Here is a 21,043-nt window from a genome sequence, read left to right as displayed (position 1 = left end):
ACAGTGAAGTGCCAGTAATTTAGGTTTTACCAGAACGGTCGGGTTTCAGGATCTTAGAAAATCATCCAGTGCTCCGAGTCACTCTGTAGCACAAGAATTCGGGAGCCCAGGGAGACTCGGGGTTACCTTCAGAAGCGTGTGGGAAGTCAGGGGGTTACCTTTGGAAGCATGTGGGAAATCAGGGGGTTACCTATGGAACCTTGTGGGAAATCAGGCTTTGAAGGTGCAGCCTGCTCGGGTGTCTCCACTCCTCATCCGTGTAACATGATGCTAACGCAACTCTGCCACACAGTCTAGTAAGTCAAGAATCCCTAAGACAGAAGCCCCCACCCTCTGCCCAAACAGGCTTTGTGCTTTTTCTTATGATTGCTACGCAAGTGCTCTACCACTGAGCCACACCCCAGCCCATTTGTTTCTCCGTGGCAACATGATCTTGAGGAACTTCTAGCCACCAGCCCAGATCCAGTGTGATGGCATCATTTGTGCTTGGACTGGTTCTGGCCAATGGGAGCTCCCGCTGGCCAACTTTTAACTCTTGGTGACCACACCGTCCCTGATGGTTAAACAGACTTCGGGGCAGGGATTCCTCAAGCTTGACCTAAGGGGACTGATGTGGGAAAGACCCACAGGGGTGCAAGAGTGACGTGTGGGGTAGAGAGAGACAAGTTGCCAGGAGGAGAGGGTGCAGCCTTTGAGGAACTGAAAGGGCTACAGGCTGTGCCTGTGGGCAAGTGTTGAGGAGGTGGGGCTCAGTGAGTCCGGCTGCAAGAGGCCTTCCGAGGGAACGGAAGCCTGTGTGGGCTTTGGAACTGGCTGGCTTAGGATGTAAAGGCGGTAACACCTAGCGATGGTGTATCTATTGCCATGGAGAAGGTGCTGATAGAGGGATGCTGCTGTTTGTTACCACCACTGCTCCAGCTGCTGCTGTCTCTGCCATTGCCACTGTCTAATACTATTCTCTCCTGCCACTATTCCCGTTATCGCTGGCATCCCTGAGGCTTCCTGCTGGCATTATCTTCCTGTTCCACTGTGGTGGTACTTCTAAGGCTGCTGCTGTGGCCTCTGCCCTCTGACGTAATGGACACTGCCCACCACCTTCTGTCCTCTGCACTAATCTCCACTCAAGAAACTATGAGAAAAGTCCTTAATCTGTGATCCTCCTGCATGTCTGAAGACTGGGTCCTAGACATCCCTTAACCCCTCTGATCATTTACAGGGAAGGGGAGGGGAGCTTGTCTCCTGGCCTTAGGAAGCTCCACCTTGAGACCGAGAGTGACTAGAAGCAGCGACTCCATATAAGCCCTTGTTACCTACAGCACATGAGCCTGGGCTTTGTGGAAAGCTGGCTTCAGCCCTAAGCCTTCACTTCCTCAGCAAGCAGGAACCAAGTATCTGTGCCTTGCCAGGTACTATCTAGCGCCAGCCCCTCAGAGCTTGCATCTGAGTGAGCAGAAGTGTCTCATTGTCTACACATCTGTTACTCCCATTGTAATGCTAAGTATTAAAATGTAAACCGAAGTAATCCTTAGCCTAGGCAGAGACAGTGGCCTCACACGGGCACCTGTGAGGTGCCCAGTGTCCCATGAGAAGGTTCTATAGGGAGACGGCCTCCAAAGCCCTACAGGCCGTCGTGGAGTCTTCCCCAGGGACAAGAATGGCTCACTCCAAGTATCCTCCTTCAGTGGGGTTGTGGGTCCAGTTTTAAGTAGACGACCCCCAAAGGACTATTCAAACCAAGGGAAATCAGAGCTTATGTTTGAAATGTTCAGAATGGCTGTTTGCTAGTGACTGTCTCACAGGATGAGGTGGGAGCTTAACTCACTGCGTGCGCGCACGCGCGGGCACACACACAAACACACACACACACTGCTGTCTGTAGAGGTTCAGAGTGCATGGACTTAGGAAAGCCCCACACTCACTGAATGAGTGATTTATTCAATAACATTTACGGGAGGTTGGTGTTGAGAAGACCCCATCTCTAACTTCCAATACTGCGTCCTCTCCACCGCGCGCCCCACCCAGTGTGCTAATGTACCATATGAGAAGAGTCTCATTGCTTCTACACAGAGGAAGATCTGTGGGGCAACAAAGAATGTGTCTGCGGATGAGAGAGGGTTCTCAAAGGCTCAGTCCTAGGGAAGAGGGAGCCCGTAGATTTTTTACGAGACAGCATGCCAGACCAAGGGTGAACTCAAGAGTTAGCTGGGGAGATCTAAAAGGGCAAGGTATTCTGAAGGAATAGCAGGAGTTCCAGCATGGAGACAAGAGCCCCAGGGCTTATCAGGATGGGTTCCAGACACTGCAACATCATGCCACAATGCAGCCTCTTGTCCTGTCCTAAGCAGCCTGTGTCAAGGAACTGAAAGGCTAGAACAAGCACCAGCCAACTCATTTAGATAATTACCTGCAGACTTTGGGGTCTGTAACCAAATCTCACAGGGACCACACAGTCTGCACTGTCAAGCCAGGCCTCATGAAGGGACAGTGACATGTAGTCTCATTCCTGCTTTAGCCTGCCCAGGCCTTGCTCTTGCCTCCCAAGAGACCACCACTCTAATGACTTTGATCAACACCCCCGATCTATTTTCTTTATATGTGTACTTATAAATCTTTTGCTTGTTTGGAAGTTCATGGACATTTTCTGGGCTTGGTGGTACATGTCTATAATCCCAGAACTCAGGGGCCGTGGTGGGGAGACCCTGATCTTGAAGCCAGCCATAGCTATATAGTGAGACTTATCTCAAAACACAACACAAAAATACCAAAAAAACCAAACACGAACAAAATAGTAAAGGTTATAGAGAATATATTTAAAATTTGCAGTAATCATACTTATGTGTATATATACATTTACTCTTACAAAAAGAGCAGACATGACAATCCATTGTCAATGATTAAAGCAGGACCCTGACTATTTGGAATAGGTACACTTTACAGATTTTTTAAAGGTATGCAAACATTAAAAACTTTAATTAAATTTCATTTTATATGTAAAGTTATATATTACCCAGAAAGATTATTCAAAGAAGTTTCAAAAAATTAATATACCAACAGTGTGTAATATAAAAATATCCCTTTTTGAAGAGGCTGTTGATTATTCACACTGTGAACTAATTTTCACTGCCATTAAATTATCCCCAGGGAAGCATTTCAACTATATCTTGATTAATAGTTATTCCTAAATGAAAAATATAAAAATTTACCGATGTTGATTGAAATCTCTATTACTCACTTATTTACTTATTGCCCTATTAGCAATTCTTAACGAGAGACTGACTTTCATATAAGCAGGTATAATTTATTATAAATTAATGTTAAGTTATAGCTGCTTCTATTCTCCAACTAGTGACCTCATTTCATTTCTCCTGTTTGTCATTTCAGTATTTGATCTGCATGGATAGACATTTTTGCTTAAGGAGGATCCTTCTTTGCTTGTTTGCAAATGATGGTCTTCTGTAATTACTCCTGTCTTTCCGAAAATGAGTTAGGGATTGACCTACCATCTTAAAAAATCGCATTACATATTTACATATCACATTTCTTCATAAGTCTCTTATATTTATGCTATATAAAATATTATGTCATTATTGTAAAATGTAGAGAGTCCAGTAACACTATAAACTGAAAAAATAAATACCTCATTAGATGAACTTATGTGAAATTTTCCATCCTAAGACTTCTCACTGAAATTTGTACTATGAAACATCAAAAGATATATTTCTATAAGTAATCACAGTCGGCAGGAAAAGCTCAAGTACATCTCAAATCATGAGTTAATTTTTGAAGTTTACATTGTCAACTTTTAAATACATAAGCTCTCCCAGACCATGGTAAACTAGAATATTTACACATAGCACCTGACTGCAGCTATCAGACTGAGTGGTAAAAGCCGGTGTTTATTTTGTTTATCTGATTAGGAACAAATGGGAGAAAATCCATTTCTAGAGGACAGGCTACCTGTGTTTACTCACAGACATTTATATTTCTACATAGTACTAAAGAGTCTAAGTCAGAATCTCATTTGATGAGCAATTTTTGACATACAGTAAGACTTAAAAATATCCAGATTTTATATTTCCTTTCTTTAAAAAAAAGGGAAAAAAAAAGCAAGTAAAGGGGGCTGGGTGGCTAGGTGGTTCAGAGTACTGGTTGTTCTTGCGGAGGACATGATGGACAGTGGCTCAAAACTGTCTGTAACTCCAATCTCAGGGAATCTGCTTCCCTCTCCTGGTCTTTAAGGGAGCCAGGCACACACATGATGTGCACACACACACGCAGGTAAAACAGTACACAATTCAAAACAAAACAAAACACTAAAGCCTGAGAACCCAGGTGGCAGACAACTTGGGCCCCATCAGCTGCTCCATTGACCTTCAGGAGACAAGACAGCATACAGACCTCCTCAGCCACTCCTCCGGGGTTCCTGACACCCCTCCCAGGGGCAGGTGACCCACAAATGCCTGGGTAGCTTCTGCACGCAGGCAGAAGTCCTTGCTCTGTTGCTTTTGACCAAGAGACCCTGAAGCAAGTTTCCCATTGCATAGAGAGCAGAAATAGCTGGAGAACCAGCCTGGATGATTCAAGGTCTAAAATCCTCAGTCTGCAGTCAGCTGGGAGCAGCAGGAATTGTGAAGAGCCTCCCTCCACAATCGTGTCCTCCTTCTGATGAGATGAGAAGGGGACCAGAGATGGGGAAAAACATCTCCCAGGACAAGGGTGAAAGTTCAAAACCTGCCTTTTGAATGCTGTCTGCTGTGGTAACTCTGGCCAATTAGCATATGTGGCACCTCACCTGCGTAGTATTTTAAGTCTACAGTACATTAGCTATAGTCACACAGTATCCGATCAATCTCTTGAACTCCGTGCTGTGCACATATTTCATAACACCCCAAACACAATATTTTGGTCAAATTAAAAACAAACAAACAAGTTAAATCATAGGTTAAAGTGTGCTGTGCACTTCAGAGGGAGAGAGAGAGTTTATAAACACAGGACAGTGTCTTTGACAGTGAGGAATGCCAAGTCTCTCACTTGGCAGTTTAGGAAGCAGCTTCAGCCAAGGGCTGGATACAGATGGGAGTTTGCCAATTTTGAATGATGCCCGCCCCTGCCCCCCTCCCTGGTTGTACTTTAGGTCAGCGTAGGCCTCTTCCAAAGCTGGGAAAAACATTTCCCACGTGCCAGAGTTGCACTTAAAAATAATAGTAACCCAAACCCTCTTATCTACAAAATAAAATGTCTCCAGAGAAGAAAGGTACCCTGGAAGGAAAAGTTAAAAAGCAGAATATATGACTGGCTTCATCTAGGAGTTTAGGTAAGGTCAGGGGTCAGGTACCTGGCTTTGGGAGGAGGGTTTAAAGTGATCGTATTTCTATAGGCTGAGGTGGGTTCCTGCTCAGAGATCCATTTAGTCTCCATTGGCTGTCCCCACCAGTCGCAGAGGGACAGGGTTCTTGAGGGAAAGAGCAAATGCAGACAAAGGGGGCTCCTTCTTGGGGCTCTCAGAGATCCACCCACCCACCAATCCAGAGGTAGAAGAGAGGAACTGAGGGGTCACGGGCTGGCCCCGCCCACCGACACCTGTGGCTTGTCTTCACAAATCTAAGTGCAGATTCCTAGAGAAAGGATGGAAGGAGGGAAGAGAGGGCAAATTTGCATTTTTTTTTTTTTTTATGGGAGGACAGAAGAGGAGTGAGAGCAAGAACAAGGGTGGGGAGGGAGGGCACAGCCCTGTTTTTCTCTGTTGTCCACACTAATCACAGTCTCATCCTGTCCTGGGTTTCTGGAGGACAGTTAAGTATGCCCCTCCTGTGACTCAGTGGTATTTCTGGGAAATTACCTGAAGGAGAAAACGCTATTTTCCCAAGTATTCCCAAGAAGGGAACAGGAAGTGCCCACTTTAACAACAGCCTGCCTGGACTCTTACTTCCTGTGTCTTGATTCATCTCTTCTCTTTGCTCACTCTCGTGTAGGTACCCAGGACACGGACCAGCTTGTCCATCCATAAGATGAAGAACACAAACCACTGTAGTCAATGCTTGCTGGAAGAATCCGAGATGTTAGAAAAATGGCTCCAACCTCAAAGAATATGTATTGAACAGATACTAGTTGTGAATCCACACGGCCATATAATGAGAAATTAGACGTGTTGACACAGATGCCTGTGTGCACTGGTGAGTGAGAACAGGCTGCAACAGGACAGCGTCCAGTGACAGTATCGTCTGTGTGCCCTTGTCACCCTGTAGCCATCTGTCTGAGCACTGCCTGTCGAGCTGCTGGGGGAAGGCTGACAAGATGCTGAGGCTGCTTCTCTCTCAGGGAGGATGGGGACAGTGCTTGCTTTCCCTGCTGCTTCGTATGCACACAAACTGCTTGGACAACACACATCTGCTGTTTTTAGTTTTAGGGAAGGTGCTGATCTTATTTGAAGATGAAGGATGAGGTTGTCACCCTGCTGTACAGCAAGTCCAAGAAGGCTTGAAAGGTTTTTGAAACCACAGCTGGAAATTTTTTCTACATTTGATAGAATTATATATTTTTAATTGTGTGTGTGTATGTGTGTGTGTGTGTGTGTATGTATGAGGGAGAGTTCATGAGTATAGGTACCCTTAAATCCTCTTGAACTGGAGTTACAGGCAGTTGTGAGCCATCTGACATGGATTTTGGAAACAAAACTCAGGTCCTCTGCTTTTATTCAGAGTCCTATCTCCAGGCCAGAGTTACATATTTCTTTTAATGATATAAATTATAATTTTATTTTTCAGTCTTGTTTGTGGGATGCACTTATAATTCATTATGTCTTACATATATGTCAAATGCACTTTCTAATAAGTATACTGCTTTTCTAATTGTTGCTTTCAAATCTTTTATTTTAGTGACGATTCTCCCCCCCCTTTTTCCTTTTATTTATTCTTCTCTCATACAATACATACCACCACCATCTCCCTTCCTCCACTCCCCCACGTCTTTTTAGAAGCAAGATTTTCTTTTAATTTTTTCCCCTTTTGGAGTTTGGATTCAGAGAGAAATTGTTTCACTTAGATTGTGTCTCAGGCTGTGTAGGTGACCAGGGAAAGCATTCTCGACAAAATACAGATGCTGTGGCCAAGATGGAGACAGTGCAGAGTGCCTTCAGTTGTGTAGGGATCTGTGTGTGTGCACGCAGGTGTTTGCACAGGTAGCTGGTGTCTGCGGTGCGGGTGGGGTAGGGGAGAAGGAGGGGGGGAGAGAGAGAGAGAGAGAGAGAGAGAGAGAGAGAGAGAGAGAGAGAGAGAGAGAGAGAGAGGAGAGAATTGCCCTCAGTTGACTTCTACCATAGGCTTCTTTTTCCTTGTCCCCTCCTTGTGGTGGGGATTAGAAGCCAGGGCGTTGTACACATTAAGGAAACGATCACCATCCACTCAACTCCAAACCCAGCATTTGCTTCCAACATGCCTCAGTATTGCTGTGGACAGGAGAGGGATAAAGGTCATTTCCGGTCCATGCTCTCTTGCCTTCCTGTGACACATTTACTTTTGGGCTGCCTGTGTTTTCCTGTCACTACTGAGCCTCACAGGGCTGAGGCAGAGCTGCCCACTGGAGCAAAAGAGGGGTCAATGTGAGGAGAAGCTGCTCAGGGAGCCAAAATGCTGCTGTTTACTTGCTGTATTCCCAGAGGTCCCTGTGCTGGGCGGGGGCAGTGTTCTGACTCACTCAGTGTAGGTCTCCTTTTATGTGAGTGATCTCCAGACAGAGGACTTCGTTGCTAATTCATCATTGCATAAAGCCACAAAGAACTGGGAGATAGAATTCCACCTCTTGGCATCTCAGCCACTTTAAAGAGTGGATGGAAGCAGCCAGGAAGTCCCTGGTCACAGATAAAAGAAATATTTTAATTCTGGCTGATTTCTTCTTGCTTGCAGCGGGGTTTTATGCTCTGCCAAACACTGGGTGATAAGAGCTTTAGTTTTGTTTTCTTAGATCTGTTTTCTTTCCAGCTCCACCCGTGTGTAGGCTTTATCTTTTCTCATTGAGAATAACATAGATTGGAAATTCTGTTTCATGCCATCTTGAGGTTTTATCTGTACCAGCTAATACTTGCTATTTTTAAAAGTTCTAAACGTTTTAAACCAGTATATATTAAGATCTCAACTAGGAGACGGGAATAATCCATCCCCTTCCCCATGTCTTCCTTTGGTGAAAAGTATGTACAACAGAATAATATATCAGGGGATTCCAGAACTTATCCAAATGGTTAAAAGAGAGCAATTTTACTAGCATCTGTGTTTTAGACACACATCAAAACGGGACAACACATGAATGCAGTGACACACAAGTCCACTCAAAGGGAAGGTAAGCACCACGTCCCTCTAACTGACAGAAGAATCTTAATGAGGAGAGGGAATCCAGGGGGGGATCTCCCAACTCAGTGCTGTTCTTATTTGGCCGTGAATTCTCAGTTGAGAGGCTGTTCTTTATACTTCTGAGATCAGCAGCATCCTGGTCTCAGTAACAGACGCCAGAAGCATCCCCTAGCCCAGGTGTGACAAGCAAATTCATCTCTATATTATTGCCACATGTACCCCCAGGGGGCAAGATCAGCCCCAGCAGAGAGTCACTGGTCCCGCCCACTCGCCATGAGCCTGCTGAGTCCAGTAAAAAAAACAAGCAGCAGACAAGTCAAGGAAGAGGAGAGGCCTGCCACTATAGGCCACAGCAGGACAAGCTCAGCAACCTTACACAGGAGACAGGATGCCAGACAGAGGCACTGCACACCGTGTGTTGTGTGATTCCATGCCAATGCCGTGTCCTTGGGAGGTGGAGTTGGTCCAGCAAGGCAGTAGGAAGGTGACTAGGTGCAAGAGGACAGGCCAGTCTCATCAGGTGGTGAACGTGTTCGGAGATAAGACTCTGAAGATGGCCAAGCCACTTGGTGGCCTTATTGCAGTCACTGAAGTTACACTTTAGATGAGTGAGGCTTCTGATATTTAAAATCCTGCTAACCAGTTTTTCTCTTTTAAGTAAGAAAAATAGGAGGGCGGCATCAGAAGGAGAGGATCCAGACAGGGACATCATGATGAACTGTCTCTGTTCAACGGGCCAGATTCCCTGCGTTTCTGTCTGCCCCAAAGACGGTTACAAGAAGCTCACAATATTTTTGCTGGTCAGACAGCTGCAGTCTGTTAGCACCTGATGCAACCCAACGGGCTGTTTAATTCGCCCTGGCCTGCATCTTCCTATGGAAAATAGTGTGTATGCATGGTCACTCAAGTTCAACACAGCCAGGAAGGTGGCAAGCAACCAGCACGGGTGTGTCTTATAGACAGCCTGTATTCTCTGTTAGAGTATGAATTAACTCAAACCAGTGATCCAATATATCTGGTACGACATGCTATCTGAAGAGGGAAGAGAGTCAGAGGCCACGCAGAATTTCCCACTGCCCACTGCAGTAGCCAGACAAAATAAAAAACAAACCCCAAAAACAGTTGTTTTCTCTTTCTCTGTCCTTTGGTTTAAATGGCAGCTGTTCTCATTATTCAAAGAAACTCTGGGGACGTTCCCTGTAAATGATGCAGTACAAGTTTTTTCTGGAGAAAATGTTAGCTGCTGTCAAAATTACTATAAAAACATTCAAGGTGGATGAGGGGGGACTGGGACGCTGGTGGAATATGTGTGTGTGTGTGTGTGTGCGTGTGTGTGTGTGTGAGTGTGTGTGTGAATGAGTATCTTCCTGTGTAACAGTCCTGACTGTCCTGGCACTTGCTTTGTAGACCAGGCTGACCTTGAATTCACTGAGATCTGCCTGTCTCTACCTCACGTGTGCCATCACCACCCTGCCTAGAATGCTTTACTTCTTTTCTCTCTCTCTCTCTCTCTCTCTCTCTCTCTCTCTCTCTATCCCTCCCTTCCTCCCTCCCTTCCTTTTTCTTTCCTTTTCTTTCTCTTTTTATGCCTACCCTTCCCCCCCAAAAGGTGACCACATTCAAGTAGGTCATCTAGGGAAGGCTCAAAGCCTGCAGCTCACCTCCACTAGCCCATATGCTTTCTCCTTGAGGTAAATTTGTGTGGCAGGCAAAGGTGGCTGGGTTCTGCCAAACACTAAACATCTTGTTTTGCCAGCACCATCAGGTTTCTGTGCCCCTGTGGTGTGCCCATGTGAAGGTGTGCAAGCGGAGGGGAACCCATGTATTAGAAAAGTACTCAAGACTTGGTAACACACCACTGAAACGCCATCCCTCCCAGATCAAAGAGAAAATGTATCTAGAAAGAGACAGAGTGGGGCTGCAGAGACGGTTCATGGTCAAAAACACTGGCTGCACTTCCAGGAGGACCCAGGTTCGATTCCCAGCACCCACAAGGCAACACACAAACATCTGTAACTTCAGTTCCAGAGGATCTGACATCCTCTTCTAATCTCCGAGGGCACCAGGCACACACGTTGCTGGAGATACGTTCAGCCGTTAAAGGCTAGGCTCACAACCAAAAATACTCCTAAATGCTTTCTAAAGATGAGAGCAGTTACAGGAAAAGTTCCCATTAACATGTTCTGGGGCAAATGTGGAGCAGACCAGAGCCCCCACCCCAGATCACTTTTAGCAGTTCCTTGTTGACTCCAAAGTGTTTCTTGGAAGCTGGCAGCAATTACGGCTGTTATCAAATTTCTGGCCCCATATATGCCATTGCTAATCCCAACCACATGAAACAGACAGGAGGCACCAGACACTGAGCTTCTATCCATCCAGCTCTTCTCCCTCACTGTACTTCTCAAGGGGCATCCTGTGGATACCTCTACATGGGGACCAAAGCTTACTGGATTCTAGGGACACCACCCCTTAGCGTTTCCCTTGGCCACAGGGGTGGAAGGTTCTAGCTGCAGGCAGGTTCTAGCTGCAGCAGCCCTTGCTTCCTTTAGCTCTGTCCTGGGTAATCGTCCCAGAGAGATCTATTTCCCGCCAGGATTCTCCACGTTTCTATAATCCATCCCTTACCTTGCAGTGACAATGGAGCATGGGTGACAGAAAGCTCACAGCTGAACATTGCTCGTTCGCAAGAGTCAACTTCCCCAGGTCCCCAGATGGTGTTGGCACCTTAAATGGACAAGGCCGTTGTTCCTATTGCTGTGACCCTTCAATACATGTCGTGGTGACCCCAACCATGAAATTATTTCATTGCTACCTCATAACTGTCACTTTGCTACTATGATGAATCGTAATGTAAATATCTGATATGTGACTCCGGTGAAAGGGTTGTTCAACCTCCAACGGGTCATGATCCACAGGTTGAAAATCATTGGACTTTAAAGTTTGGGGCACATCTAGCCAGCAAATCTCACTGCTTGAATTCTAGCCCTGACTTTGCTGTTTTCTGGTTGTGACGCTAGAATTAAATTTCATTTGTTAAATGAGGTTAATAGTAAGGCCTGACTCACAAGACTGCCATGATGATATTCCAAAAAGAAAGGCCTCAGTCCCTGCTGTGAGGGTACACATTTAATGCTCAACGATAGCTGGCCATTACTCAGTGACTTTCCTACCCTCTAGAGGGATTGTGTCTGGGAATGAGAAAATTCACAAACACAAACGCTACCTAGGAAACCGGTTCCAGCCACATCATTGTTCCTGTAGAGGTATGGCATCATCTGGCCCCTCTCTTCTCTCAGAGGGAGTTTCTGCTGCAGTAGACTACAGGAGAAATTCCTCACATGGATGGGTGGACTCTTCTGGGACTCCCCCAAGTGTTCCAGAGAACTGGATCAAACTGGGTCTCAGTCAAGCCTGCCTGGCCTGTGATTCCTATCTGGTCAATCCCAAGAGTCTCAGTTCATCTGCCAAGGAAATGCCTTCACTCAGCTGTATCACCTGGACCTATGTCTCTCCCTCCTAGGCAGGTAGGAGATGACTGGAGGAGGTTGTGAATGCACAGGACAGGGCATTCTGTGGGAGGGCCATGACTATAACGCTGTGGGGCCATGTCAGGCCACCTGACACCACACTGTCAGACAGAGCTGAATCTGCAAGCAGCTAACACACACAGTTCATCCGAGTGCCCTCTCCTCACACCTCTCTTTCTTCCCTCTTGGTCTTCACACAAGGCCAAGGAGGATCCTAAGCTTGGGGCCCAGCTTGGGGCACACGACTTCTAAACTCAAGGTCTGAGGGAAATGCGTACCCTTTGAGATTGAAGTCGTGAAGGCCACACCCTTCTCCGAGCAGAAAGCAACATTTCTCTGATGCATGTACAAACCTTTCTGATTTTCATTTTCCAACATGGCTTCCAACCAGTGCTCTGGGTTTCCCCAGGGCAAAGCACCTCACCAGAGTCTGGTTCCTGTTTAGACTGCCGTAGCAGCTGCTGGGGACAAGAGCCAAGGCTGAGAGCGGGGCACACCAGACTAAGAGGATTCTGAGAGGCAAGATAGTCAGTTGTCCTGCTTCTGACACGTTCCATGCACATGGAGTTTATAGCTAATGTGTGTGCTGAGCAGCAAGCAGCGACCCCTGGACAGTTTTTTGTTCTTTGCACCAGTCAGCATGGTTCCCCAGAATGGTCCAAAAGAGCATTATTTCTAAAAGGAACTGTCCCGGTAAGACCCTTCCCCAAGCACTGATACATTTTTAAAAACAGACCTTTGCACATGGGTATGTCCAAGAATGTCCACTCTAAACACCTCCTGCAGAAATTAAGTACCTCTCACGATTAGAATACTGAACTGCCCATACTTTCAGACACCTGCTAAAATAGCTCCTTTGGTGATCAGATTCTAATAACTGAAATAAAAGCTTCAGGAAAATTAACTGTGAGCTGCTAACTCTTATGATCAATAGTTTGCATAGAGACCTGGAGCCAAAATAAACCCCAGCTTGCAGATGTTCAGACACGTGCTGGCAGGTCTTTCCCATGATGGAAAGATGCGGGTCCAGCGCTTAGCACCCAGAGTACTGTCAGATGCTTCCTGCAGTCCCCTGAGCTGCGAAAAGAAATGACACTAATTTATGATACTGGCAACAGCGACACTGAAGGAATCTCACCCCACTACTTGGCAACAAGTCTCAAGGTCTTGAGCTGTGACAGAGAGACAAGATTGCAAAGGGACCAGCCCTCAGGGCATGGGATCGTGCTCAGGTGTAACACTGCCCATGCCCTTGGCTGTGTTCTGGCGCATCTGAGGACCAGGAGGTGCCACTGAATGGAAGAAGGGAAGAAGTTTCCAAGTAAGGAGCCAAGGGCACATTTCTTGTTTCTCCCTTTTCTCTGGCAATAAGGGAAGCGGAACCACCCTCTGCAGTCTTGGTGATTTCTTGTTAAGTATATATATAAATACCAGAGTGTTGAAAGCACATTCTTAATAAAATTATTAATAACTCAGGGTCAGGATGGGAGGAGCCAGATGATGTGGGATGGCAAGGGTGTGACTCTCTATGTGTGTTCCCTATTTCTATGAGCAGAGAGCTGGCATGCAACACTGGTTGGTGACCAGCTCTGGCTGTAGGGTATGGGCTCATATGCTTCCTAGGCCACTGACAGGTACCACCCGAGGACCCGAATGTCCAGGTATTTGAGCTTGGCATGTCCTAGACATGGCACATGCTACTCCCTACTCCCCTGGAGGAAATGAATAAACAAACAAAAGAGCAGCAATAAAAACAAATACCTTGAGTGCATGCATGTGTGTCCCAACCCCATCAACTGAATTGATTTGTGGATAAATAACAGGTTTCCTGCCAAGACAGAAACGAGAAAGAACCAGTGCTCAGTAAACTAAAAAGCCACTAGTAGGAGTTTTTCCTCTGGGACAAGTGCAAGTGCCAAAGCTTATGTTTGGGACTCTGAGAAACAGGACGGACTGTCGGCAGCTTTGGTAGAGGAAGTGGTATGGACGTGGGGATCTGCCTGCAGCCCAGCAGAGGTGTCTTGCTGAAACAAGCGGACTTGCCTAGCAGGGGGAGATGGAGCCTCCCGGAACCATGCAGGTCTTCCCTTCTGCAGGCAAACGTACAGTGCTGGCTGCGGCAGCAGCACTCGGGCCAGGGCATGCAGCCGCGTATGCAGCCGCGTCTGGGCACGGTGACTCCATGCCCTGCACAGGCCTGTCCTACCTTGTTTCCCATGGCTGTGACAAACACCACGATCAGAAGCAACTTGGGGAGGAAAGGGTTTATGTCATCTAAGGTTTGTTGTCCACCACCCCAAGAACTCCAGACAGGAATTCAAGGTAGCATCAGGAGGCAAATTGCAGCAGAGGCAACGGGGGATGTTGCTTGCTTGCTGGCTTGCTCTTCATGACTTGTTCAGTTTACTATTTTTGTTTTTGCTTTTTTTTTTTTTTTTTTTTTTGTGACAGGGTTTCTCTGTGTAACAGTCCTAGCTGTCCTGGAACTAGCTCTTGAAGACCAGACTGGCTCGAACTCATGGAGATCCGCCTGTCTCTGCCTCCCGAGTGCTGGGATTAAAGGTGTTACTTTCCTATATTCCTAGGACCGTGTGTCCAGGGCTTGCATCACCCATAGTGATCTGGGCCCTCCAACATTAATCAAGAAAATGTCCCACAGAATTCCTTCCACGATAATCTGATGGAGGAATTTTCTTGAATGAGGTACTTTCTTTCCAGGTGACCTCATCTTCTGTGAAGCTAACAAATGTAATCAGCATAGAAGCCCGGTGACCAAGTTGATCTCCCAGGAGTTCTGACAATGAGAGAGAGAGAGAGAGAGAGAGAGAGAGAGAGAGAGAGAGAGAGAGAGAGAGAGAGAGAGAGAGAGAGAGAGAGGCTGGCCAGAAGACAAAAATCAATCTTTTAGAAAGTAAGTATTTCCTTCCCCCAAATTAGGAAATTGGAGGCTGACTAGTACATTAAGGTGGATGAGTGTGACTCTGGGGACTGTGTGGACAAGCTGTTTGCACACTGGGACAAGCCTTCTTGGAGATGTATCAGTTTCTTCCTTAGCATTCCCCTACAGCTAACCTGAACACGGCAGAGGCACACTGCCATGCTGTGCAGGAGACAATACTAAAGTAGCAGTGTTGAGAGCATGCTCCCAGAGAGCAGACAGGTCCCTAAGCTCAACCCCCCCTGCCCCCCACAGCCACACAGTTCCTGTCTCACCTAGTCTCCTTCAACTCCAGTCTCCTTGCTTGCTTGACCTGGCTCAGGGATTCACCTGGATGGTGGTCACAACTGCCTCCACATAGGCCTCCCGTCCATTCTCAACAACACCCGAGTGTGAAGTGAAAGTCTCTCAGACTGAGTGACGGATGGCAGAGACATGGAATGCTGGAGATCCAGAGCCCAAATCATTTTGGGCTCTCTTTAGTCCCCACAGTAGTTATTTATTGCCCACCTCTATCTCTGACATCATTCGATCAGGCGAAACATCTGGATTAAATTGACTTAGCAGACCCATAGCGTCCATCACACTCAAAGCTAAGAATATGACTGGATACCATCTGAGACCTACCGCAGTGATCGCCGCACTTTCCTGAGACCTGCACATCTGATGTCACTGCTAATGGGTTTGGTATATGCACTAATTTGACTTTCATTTTTTCAAACTACAAAACAGCATTAATGTAACTGACTTCAGGGTGGAACATATCATTCAGGACAACCTGAACCTGTTCTGGAGCCATGGACACTCTAATCTGGCTCAGAATAAACTATTTCACATTTCATTTGTGTGGGGCAAACACTTTTTGCGTTGTGTAGACACTAAAGAGCATTCCACGCGCACACCTGCTTCTCCGGCTCCGTTCAATGATTTCCTGCAGTGTCCAGGGAACTAATCTATAGCCCTTAGCTCCTTGCGATGCTCTCAGTTCAGGACTAAGTCACAGAAGGTCAGAAGAAGCCAGTGAGAAGCGTTGGAGTGGTGGGACCTCTGCAAGTGACAACTGGCTGCCACTACAGTTTGACTGCATGTAACTTTAAAAAAAATGTGAAACCCACAATGTTTCTACATCCAACTTGGTTGAGCACTGGTATTTTCTACAAATGGGAAATCCCAGACTTGATATCTCAAGCAAACAGCAACAGTCAAAATGCAGATGTGCTCGCAATAATGTATAAAAAATTACCTACAGACTCTGTAGGTCATGTCTATATACTCAAGTTCATATGAAGCAAATGTATTTTAGATTTATGGAGGGCCCTGTGCCTAAGACAGTGAGTTCCTGATGCTCATGAAAATGTTCTAATCAGTGAACCATCCCAAATCCAAACCAGTTCCAGGTGCTAGCATTTCAGGTAAGGGTCGAGCCTATACCAGCATTACAGTTCCTTACTACTACTGTGTTCTGCTGCTTTCTAGTCCCTGGGGATGGCTCACATGTGGCTCCCAATACCGGGCTCTCACACCTTCACATCACACTGACACTGACTTAGATGTCAGGTCTCAAATGAGGCTGCAGCGTTTTCAAGATGCCTTCCCTTACCCCCCTTGTCCCCTTAAGTGGGAATAGTGTTTCTACTCCTGCATGGCACCAAGGGCAGCTGCATTGGTTCTACCCTGTTGTGAAATAATCCTTTTGTACATTCTAAAAATGTGTCATTCTGATTGGCTTAATAAAATGATGAATGGCCGATAGCTAGGCAGGATTTTTAGGCACACAGGACGCTGGGAAGAAGGTGGGAGTCACCAGCCAGATGGAGAGGAAGCAGTATGGACAGTACCAAGGTGATAAAGCCACAAGATAAAAGGTAGATTGATTAAAACAATGGGTTAAGTTGTAAGAGCTAGTTAGTAACAAGCCTAAGTTATTGGCACAGTTTTTATAGTCAATAAGTCTCCATGTCACTATTGGGGCGTGGCGGTCCTGATGAAAAGGTCCAACTACACTACCCCACTATTTGGCCATTACTACCTCAGTTTACTGTTCTGGGGCCCAGCTGTGGTGAAGACAGATGCATCAGGTCAGAGAAGGAATGAGGTGGATCCTGTTTCCCTCTGTGGACAGTGATGTTGAGGGACAGGCTGCAATACATCTGTGTTGCAGAAAAGCAGCCCGAGGACTGCACTGGATCATGACCCAACCAATCTTACAAGCCGAAGCCCCATGTGTGTGTGCAGATCCCAGGTCTCATCTTCAGGATCTTGTTCTACCTTCAAGTACTCGGTTTGGTCACGAAGAGAAAGTGCTTGGGCTTCTTGTCTAACCACATCAATGCCATCTTAGGGCAGGGAGCTTCCAGATAAAAACAGTATGACTGCAACTTAGGAACTCACCATGAGGGTAGCTGCAGGTTTCAGGTTTGAGCCTTCAGGGAGTGAAATACTTCCTTTCTAAGCTTATAAAGTGGAGGAGTTGGTGTTAGCATCAGATGTGGTTACATGGCGAGGGACAGCCAGGAAGGGACGTCAGGCTACAGGTGCTATTGGCTCAGGCAGACTGGGTCTGTGGCCCACGAACCTGATTTCCTGCTATGTTTTCTTTCCCATATGTAGGCATGACAGTTCTCCTGGGACTGTGATGGGGCCTGGCTTCTGCTGTCTCAGTGTCCCCACAGTCTCACAGCTGGTTTGAGAGACATGCCCAAGGCTCCCTCCCGATATCACCTGCCTTTCCTTTAAGTTAACCCTCACCAGATTTAGACAAGAAAAGTTCAGGAGCTGGCCTTAAGTTGTTTGGTGAGTTTTGTGACCCTTCATAGTAAGAGCTGAAAATGAATTTGGAATGAGTTTGTGGACTGCCTGGACAATGTATCCCTGTGGTACACGCACTAACCAGAGAGACCAAGTACTCCATCTTCATTTTGCAGGGCAAGTTTCACTTCTGCATCTGAATTTCTTTACACCCAGAAACGATGAGGTTTTCTTTTTGGTGCCAGGGATAAAAGACAGAAGGTAAGGGCTTCACTTTGAGCGACACCTCCAGCCCCAACAACTCTAAGACATTTTTATTTATCTTTCAGTAATCAGACAGTGTGTTATGTGCCCCTCCTAACGTATGCTGCCTGCCTTCTGGAGGGAAACATGTCTTCTGTGCCAAGACCAGGTGCACTGTGACCCTCCACAAACATACGTGACCTTCACATGTCACAGACGAATACACGGTACATGACATTAGACTTGGTTGATGTGCCCTTTATTGACGAACGTGAGCAGCTTTTGGTAATTAATTCTACCATGGAGACAACAGCCATGGATGACATAACACACTGGGATGTGTCTTGAGCTGGAGAACATAACAGGAGGGCAGAGTTTGCACTACACTTCCCAGGTGCCAGCTTTCCTCCCTGGGCAGCGTTCATGAGAAGCAGTTACTTCACGAAACAGAATGAAGCAGTGTGATAGAGCTCTTGAGGCTGTTGGGTGAGCATCCGTCCGGCAAAGGAACAATCACAGTAGTGGAGTTAAGGCAAATATTTTCTCTTGCTACAGAGTCTCCATAGTTCTTAATGTATTCCAACATGATTATACATGCTTTCAATTTAAAATGAAAATACAAACAAGTTTACAAATTACTACTGGACACTTAAAAATAAACTCTATGTCACTTTTCTTTTTGGCAGCACCAGCCTGAACTTTGCAATATTTCAGAAACTTCAGGTACATTACAGTCTTCTGAGAAAGGCCCAGTACTTCAGAATTCCCGGGGCGGCTGTGAAGAAAGAATGTTACTGGCAACAAAAGTTAAGACAGTTGAGAACCTACTGAATACGTGTAGCTGTTCACATGTGTGCACACATGTTTGGGCTTCACTTTATTGCCCTACTGTTCTGCTTGTCCTTCTCTCTCCTGTGCCAGGCCTCACATCCACCCTTGCGCTCTGACAGCTCTCCCCTCTGCTTTCCTACCCAGCAGTCATACTCCTTCTAAAACACATTGTTTTACTTGAAGATGCCGAGTTAGTTCACGGATACCTCACCTCACTATACACACACACACACACACACAAACACAGAGAGAGAGAGAGAGTTGGCTACCTTAGTTTTCCTGGGCCCCAAAGGGCTCAAATTTGACATGCTCTACACACACAGAAAGATTGTTCTTCTTATTTGGGGGCTCTTTTGGTGATGGAATTCAGAGAAACCAGGTGGCAGCATCTTTGTAGGGAGAGGTTGAGTGTATTCATTCATTCATACGGCTCTGCGTGCTTAAGGAATATGAGTTGGCATAACGGACTAGACCATGCATAGCTTCTTGGGGTGCCTTCTGCAACAAACTTCAAGCTGAGGAGTTCTCATGGTCAGAATCTGGGGTTTGACCCACTAGAAAACCTCATGGAAGTCCAAATTGAAAATTTTAAATAGCTCAATGACATAAATGTTTTTTTCTTTGGTTTAAAAAAAACAAAAGCAACATAACTAACATTTTCAACTATGAAGCAGAATTGACAGGTATACCAAAGCAACCCTAGCCTTAAAGAAGAAAGGAGGAGAGAAATAAATCTAGTGAGGTAGCTGAGGTCAAAGATCACGTCCACAGCCTATACCAATGAGCTCAGGAAACGCTCAGGCATTTTTAAACACAAACCACTATGGTGTTAACAACTGTTCTTCCTTCCCAATTGCTGCAGGTCCATGCAAACCTGAGATGGGTCCCTGCACATGAGGCCAATCAGAGGCTGGAGTGTGTGACAGCAAACAGGGGCAGGCCAGACCTCTGGTGCAGGGTTACTGTGGCTAAGGTCTTCCTTGTCACCATCAACTCAAATGACACTGCTCCCAGACAGAGCAGGCACTGAGTGAAACTCAGGGATATGACTGGCTGGCAGGTAAAGGATGGCAGGAAGCCACAGGGAGCTAGGGCCTGATATGCCCAGGATGCCCAAGGCAAGTCTCTGAAGTCCCCTACCCCGTCCCTCCAGACATAATTTTTGCAGGGATCACGTCACCTTCTTCCTCTGCACCATCTCAGGTTTCAGAACACCACTGTTTCCAGCTGCGCATGCCCTGAGTTCTCACTCATCACAGGTACAGGCTGTTACGTGGTGAGCAGTTTTTCAGAGGCCAAGTTCACATGACTTCCATGTGGCCATCCCAATTCTGGTGGCAGGGATTTCTGACTTTCAGTACCACAAAGACTCAGTTCTCACAGCCGAGACACCTTGACAAGTATCCCCTTTCACAAAGCACATATTTGCAGGCACACAGGCACACCCTTACACACATGCATGCACATACACACTCTCGCACGCATGCAATAAAATACACAGCGGTATCCTAGGCACAGCAAGCTCAGGTGAGGCCAAGATTGGATTAAGATGGGCAGAGTGAAAAGGCCTTGAGCAGGGCAGGGTAGGGTTGCTAGGGAAGGAGCCCTGAGTGGTCCACCTCGCTGTGACCTCCTTTTGTAGTCCTCAGAGGCAGAAGCCAATAACCAGGCACACCAGCCTAAAGGCAACCAAGAAGACCCGTAGCAGGAAGGAAAACACCAGATCTCTCTGTTAGGTCTCTGTCGTGTAGTTACTGTAGGTCAGAGGAGACAGGGCTGAGAAGCTGCTCCACCGCCTCGTGCTAGGCCGGGGCTCCATGCGCCCTTGCTCTTTATATTTACCCAGAATACTTTTGGCTTCTTCTGCATCTCGCAAAGGGTTCTCTCCATACTCTTCTTTCAGCCACTGGCGATACTGGAAGAGTTGGAAACAAATCCCAAATGTCACATACAGACACACACACACATGCACAGTGACTTTCACTTCGTAAGCAATGGTGAAGTTTCCACATACAAGCATGGAAATAAAAGGGCATCAGGTGATCATAGCTTTGCGGTTGACAGCCAATGGCAAGCAAGAGAAAGAGCTGTTCCTTCAACAGTCTGAGCTCAAGACTTGAAAATCTACTATACATCTATGTAGCAGACTTTGAGCAGTTACTGTCTGCTGCTAAGGAATCTAAAATGCATGCAAGAAAAATGTGTCCTTGTGCCATCTGCCTGTGACAGCAGGACTGACGGAAAGAATTCAGGGAGAAAACAGCATGAGTTAAGGTTTGCAATTCAGAATCACTGCATAGAGAGGTAACCCCATCTACGCCAGCCGAGAACTTGACACTGGAGTTATCATAATTAGTATGGGAAATACCCCCTTCCACTCTCATCTGCTTGGTTATAGCTCTAACAGCTCAAAG

At 46.4% G+C, this 21,043-nt stretch overlaps 1 protein-coding gene across 2 annotated transcripts in view; it reads right to left on the bottom strand.

Annotated features, from left to right (window-relative positions):
• Positions 1-17,973: 17,973 nt before the first annotated feature.
• The window catches only part of Dusp22 (dual specificity phosphatase 22), a 56,139-nt gene continuing 53,069 nt past the window's right edge, over positions 17,974-21,043 (bottom strand). The window contains exons 7-8 of one of the 2 annotated variants that reach the window (XM_057787445.1): positions 20,472-20,544; positions 18,016-18,573 (exon numbers count right to left, since the gene is read on the bottom strand). In XM_057787445.1, the coding sequence (XP_057643428.1) occupies positions 18,527-18,573; positions 20,472-20,544 (120 nt within the window). In that variant the 3' untranslated portion in view covers positions 18,016-18,526. Of the gene's footprint in view, positions 20,545-21,043 lie in introns of both variants that reach the window. The other variant, XM_057787444.1, reaches the window with a different exon arrangement.

Source organism: Chionomys nivalis, chromosome 13 (genome assembly GCF_950005125.1).
Source record: "Chionomys nivalis chromosome 13, mChiNiv1.1, whole genome shotgun sequence".
Lineage (NCBI taxonomy): Eukaryota > Metazoa > Chordata > Mammalia > Rodentia > Cricetidae > Chionomys > Chionomys nivalis.
The sequence above is the reverse complement of the archived record's forward strand: the minus strand, read 5'-3'. Positions and strand labels throughout refer to the sequence as shown.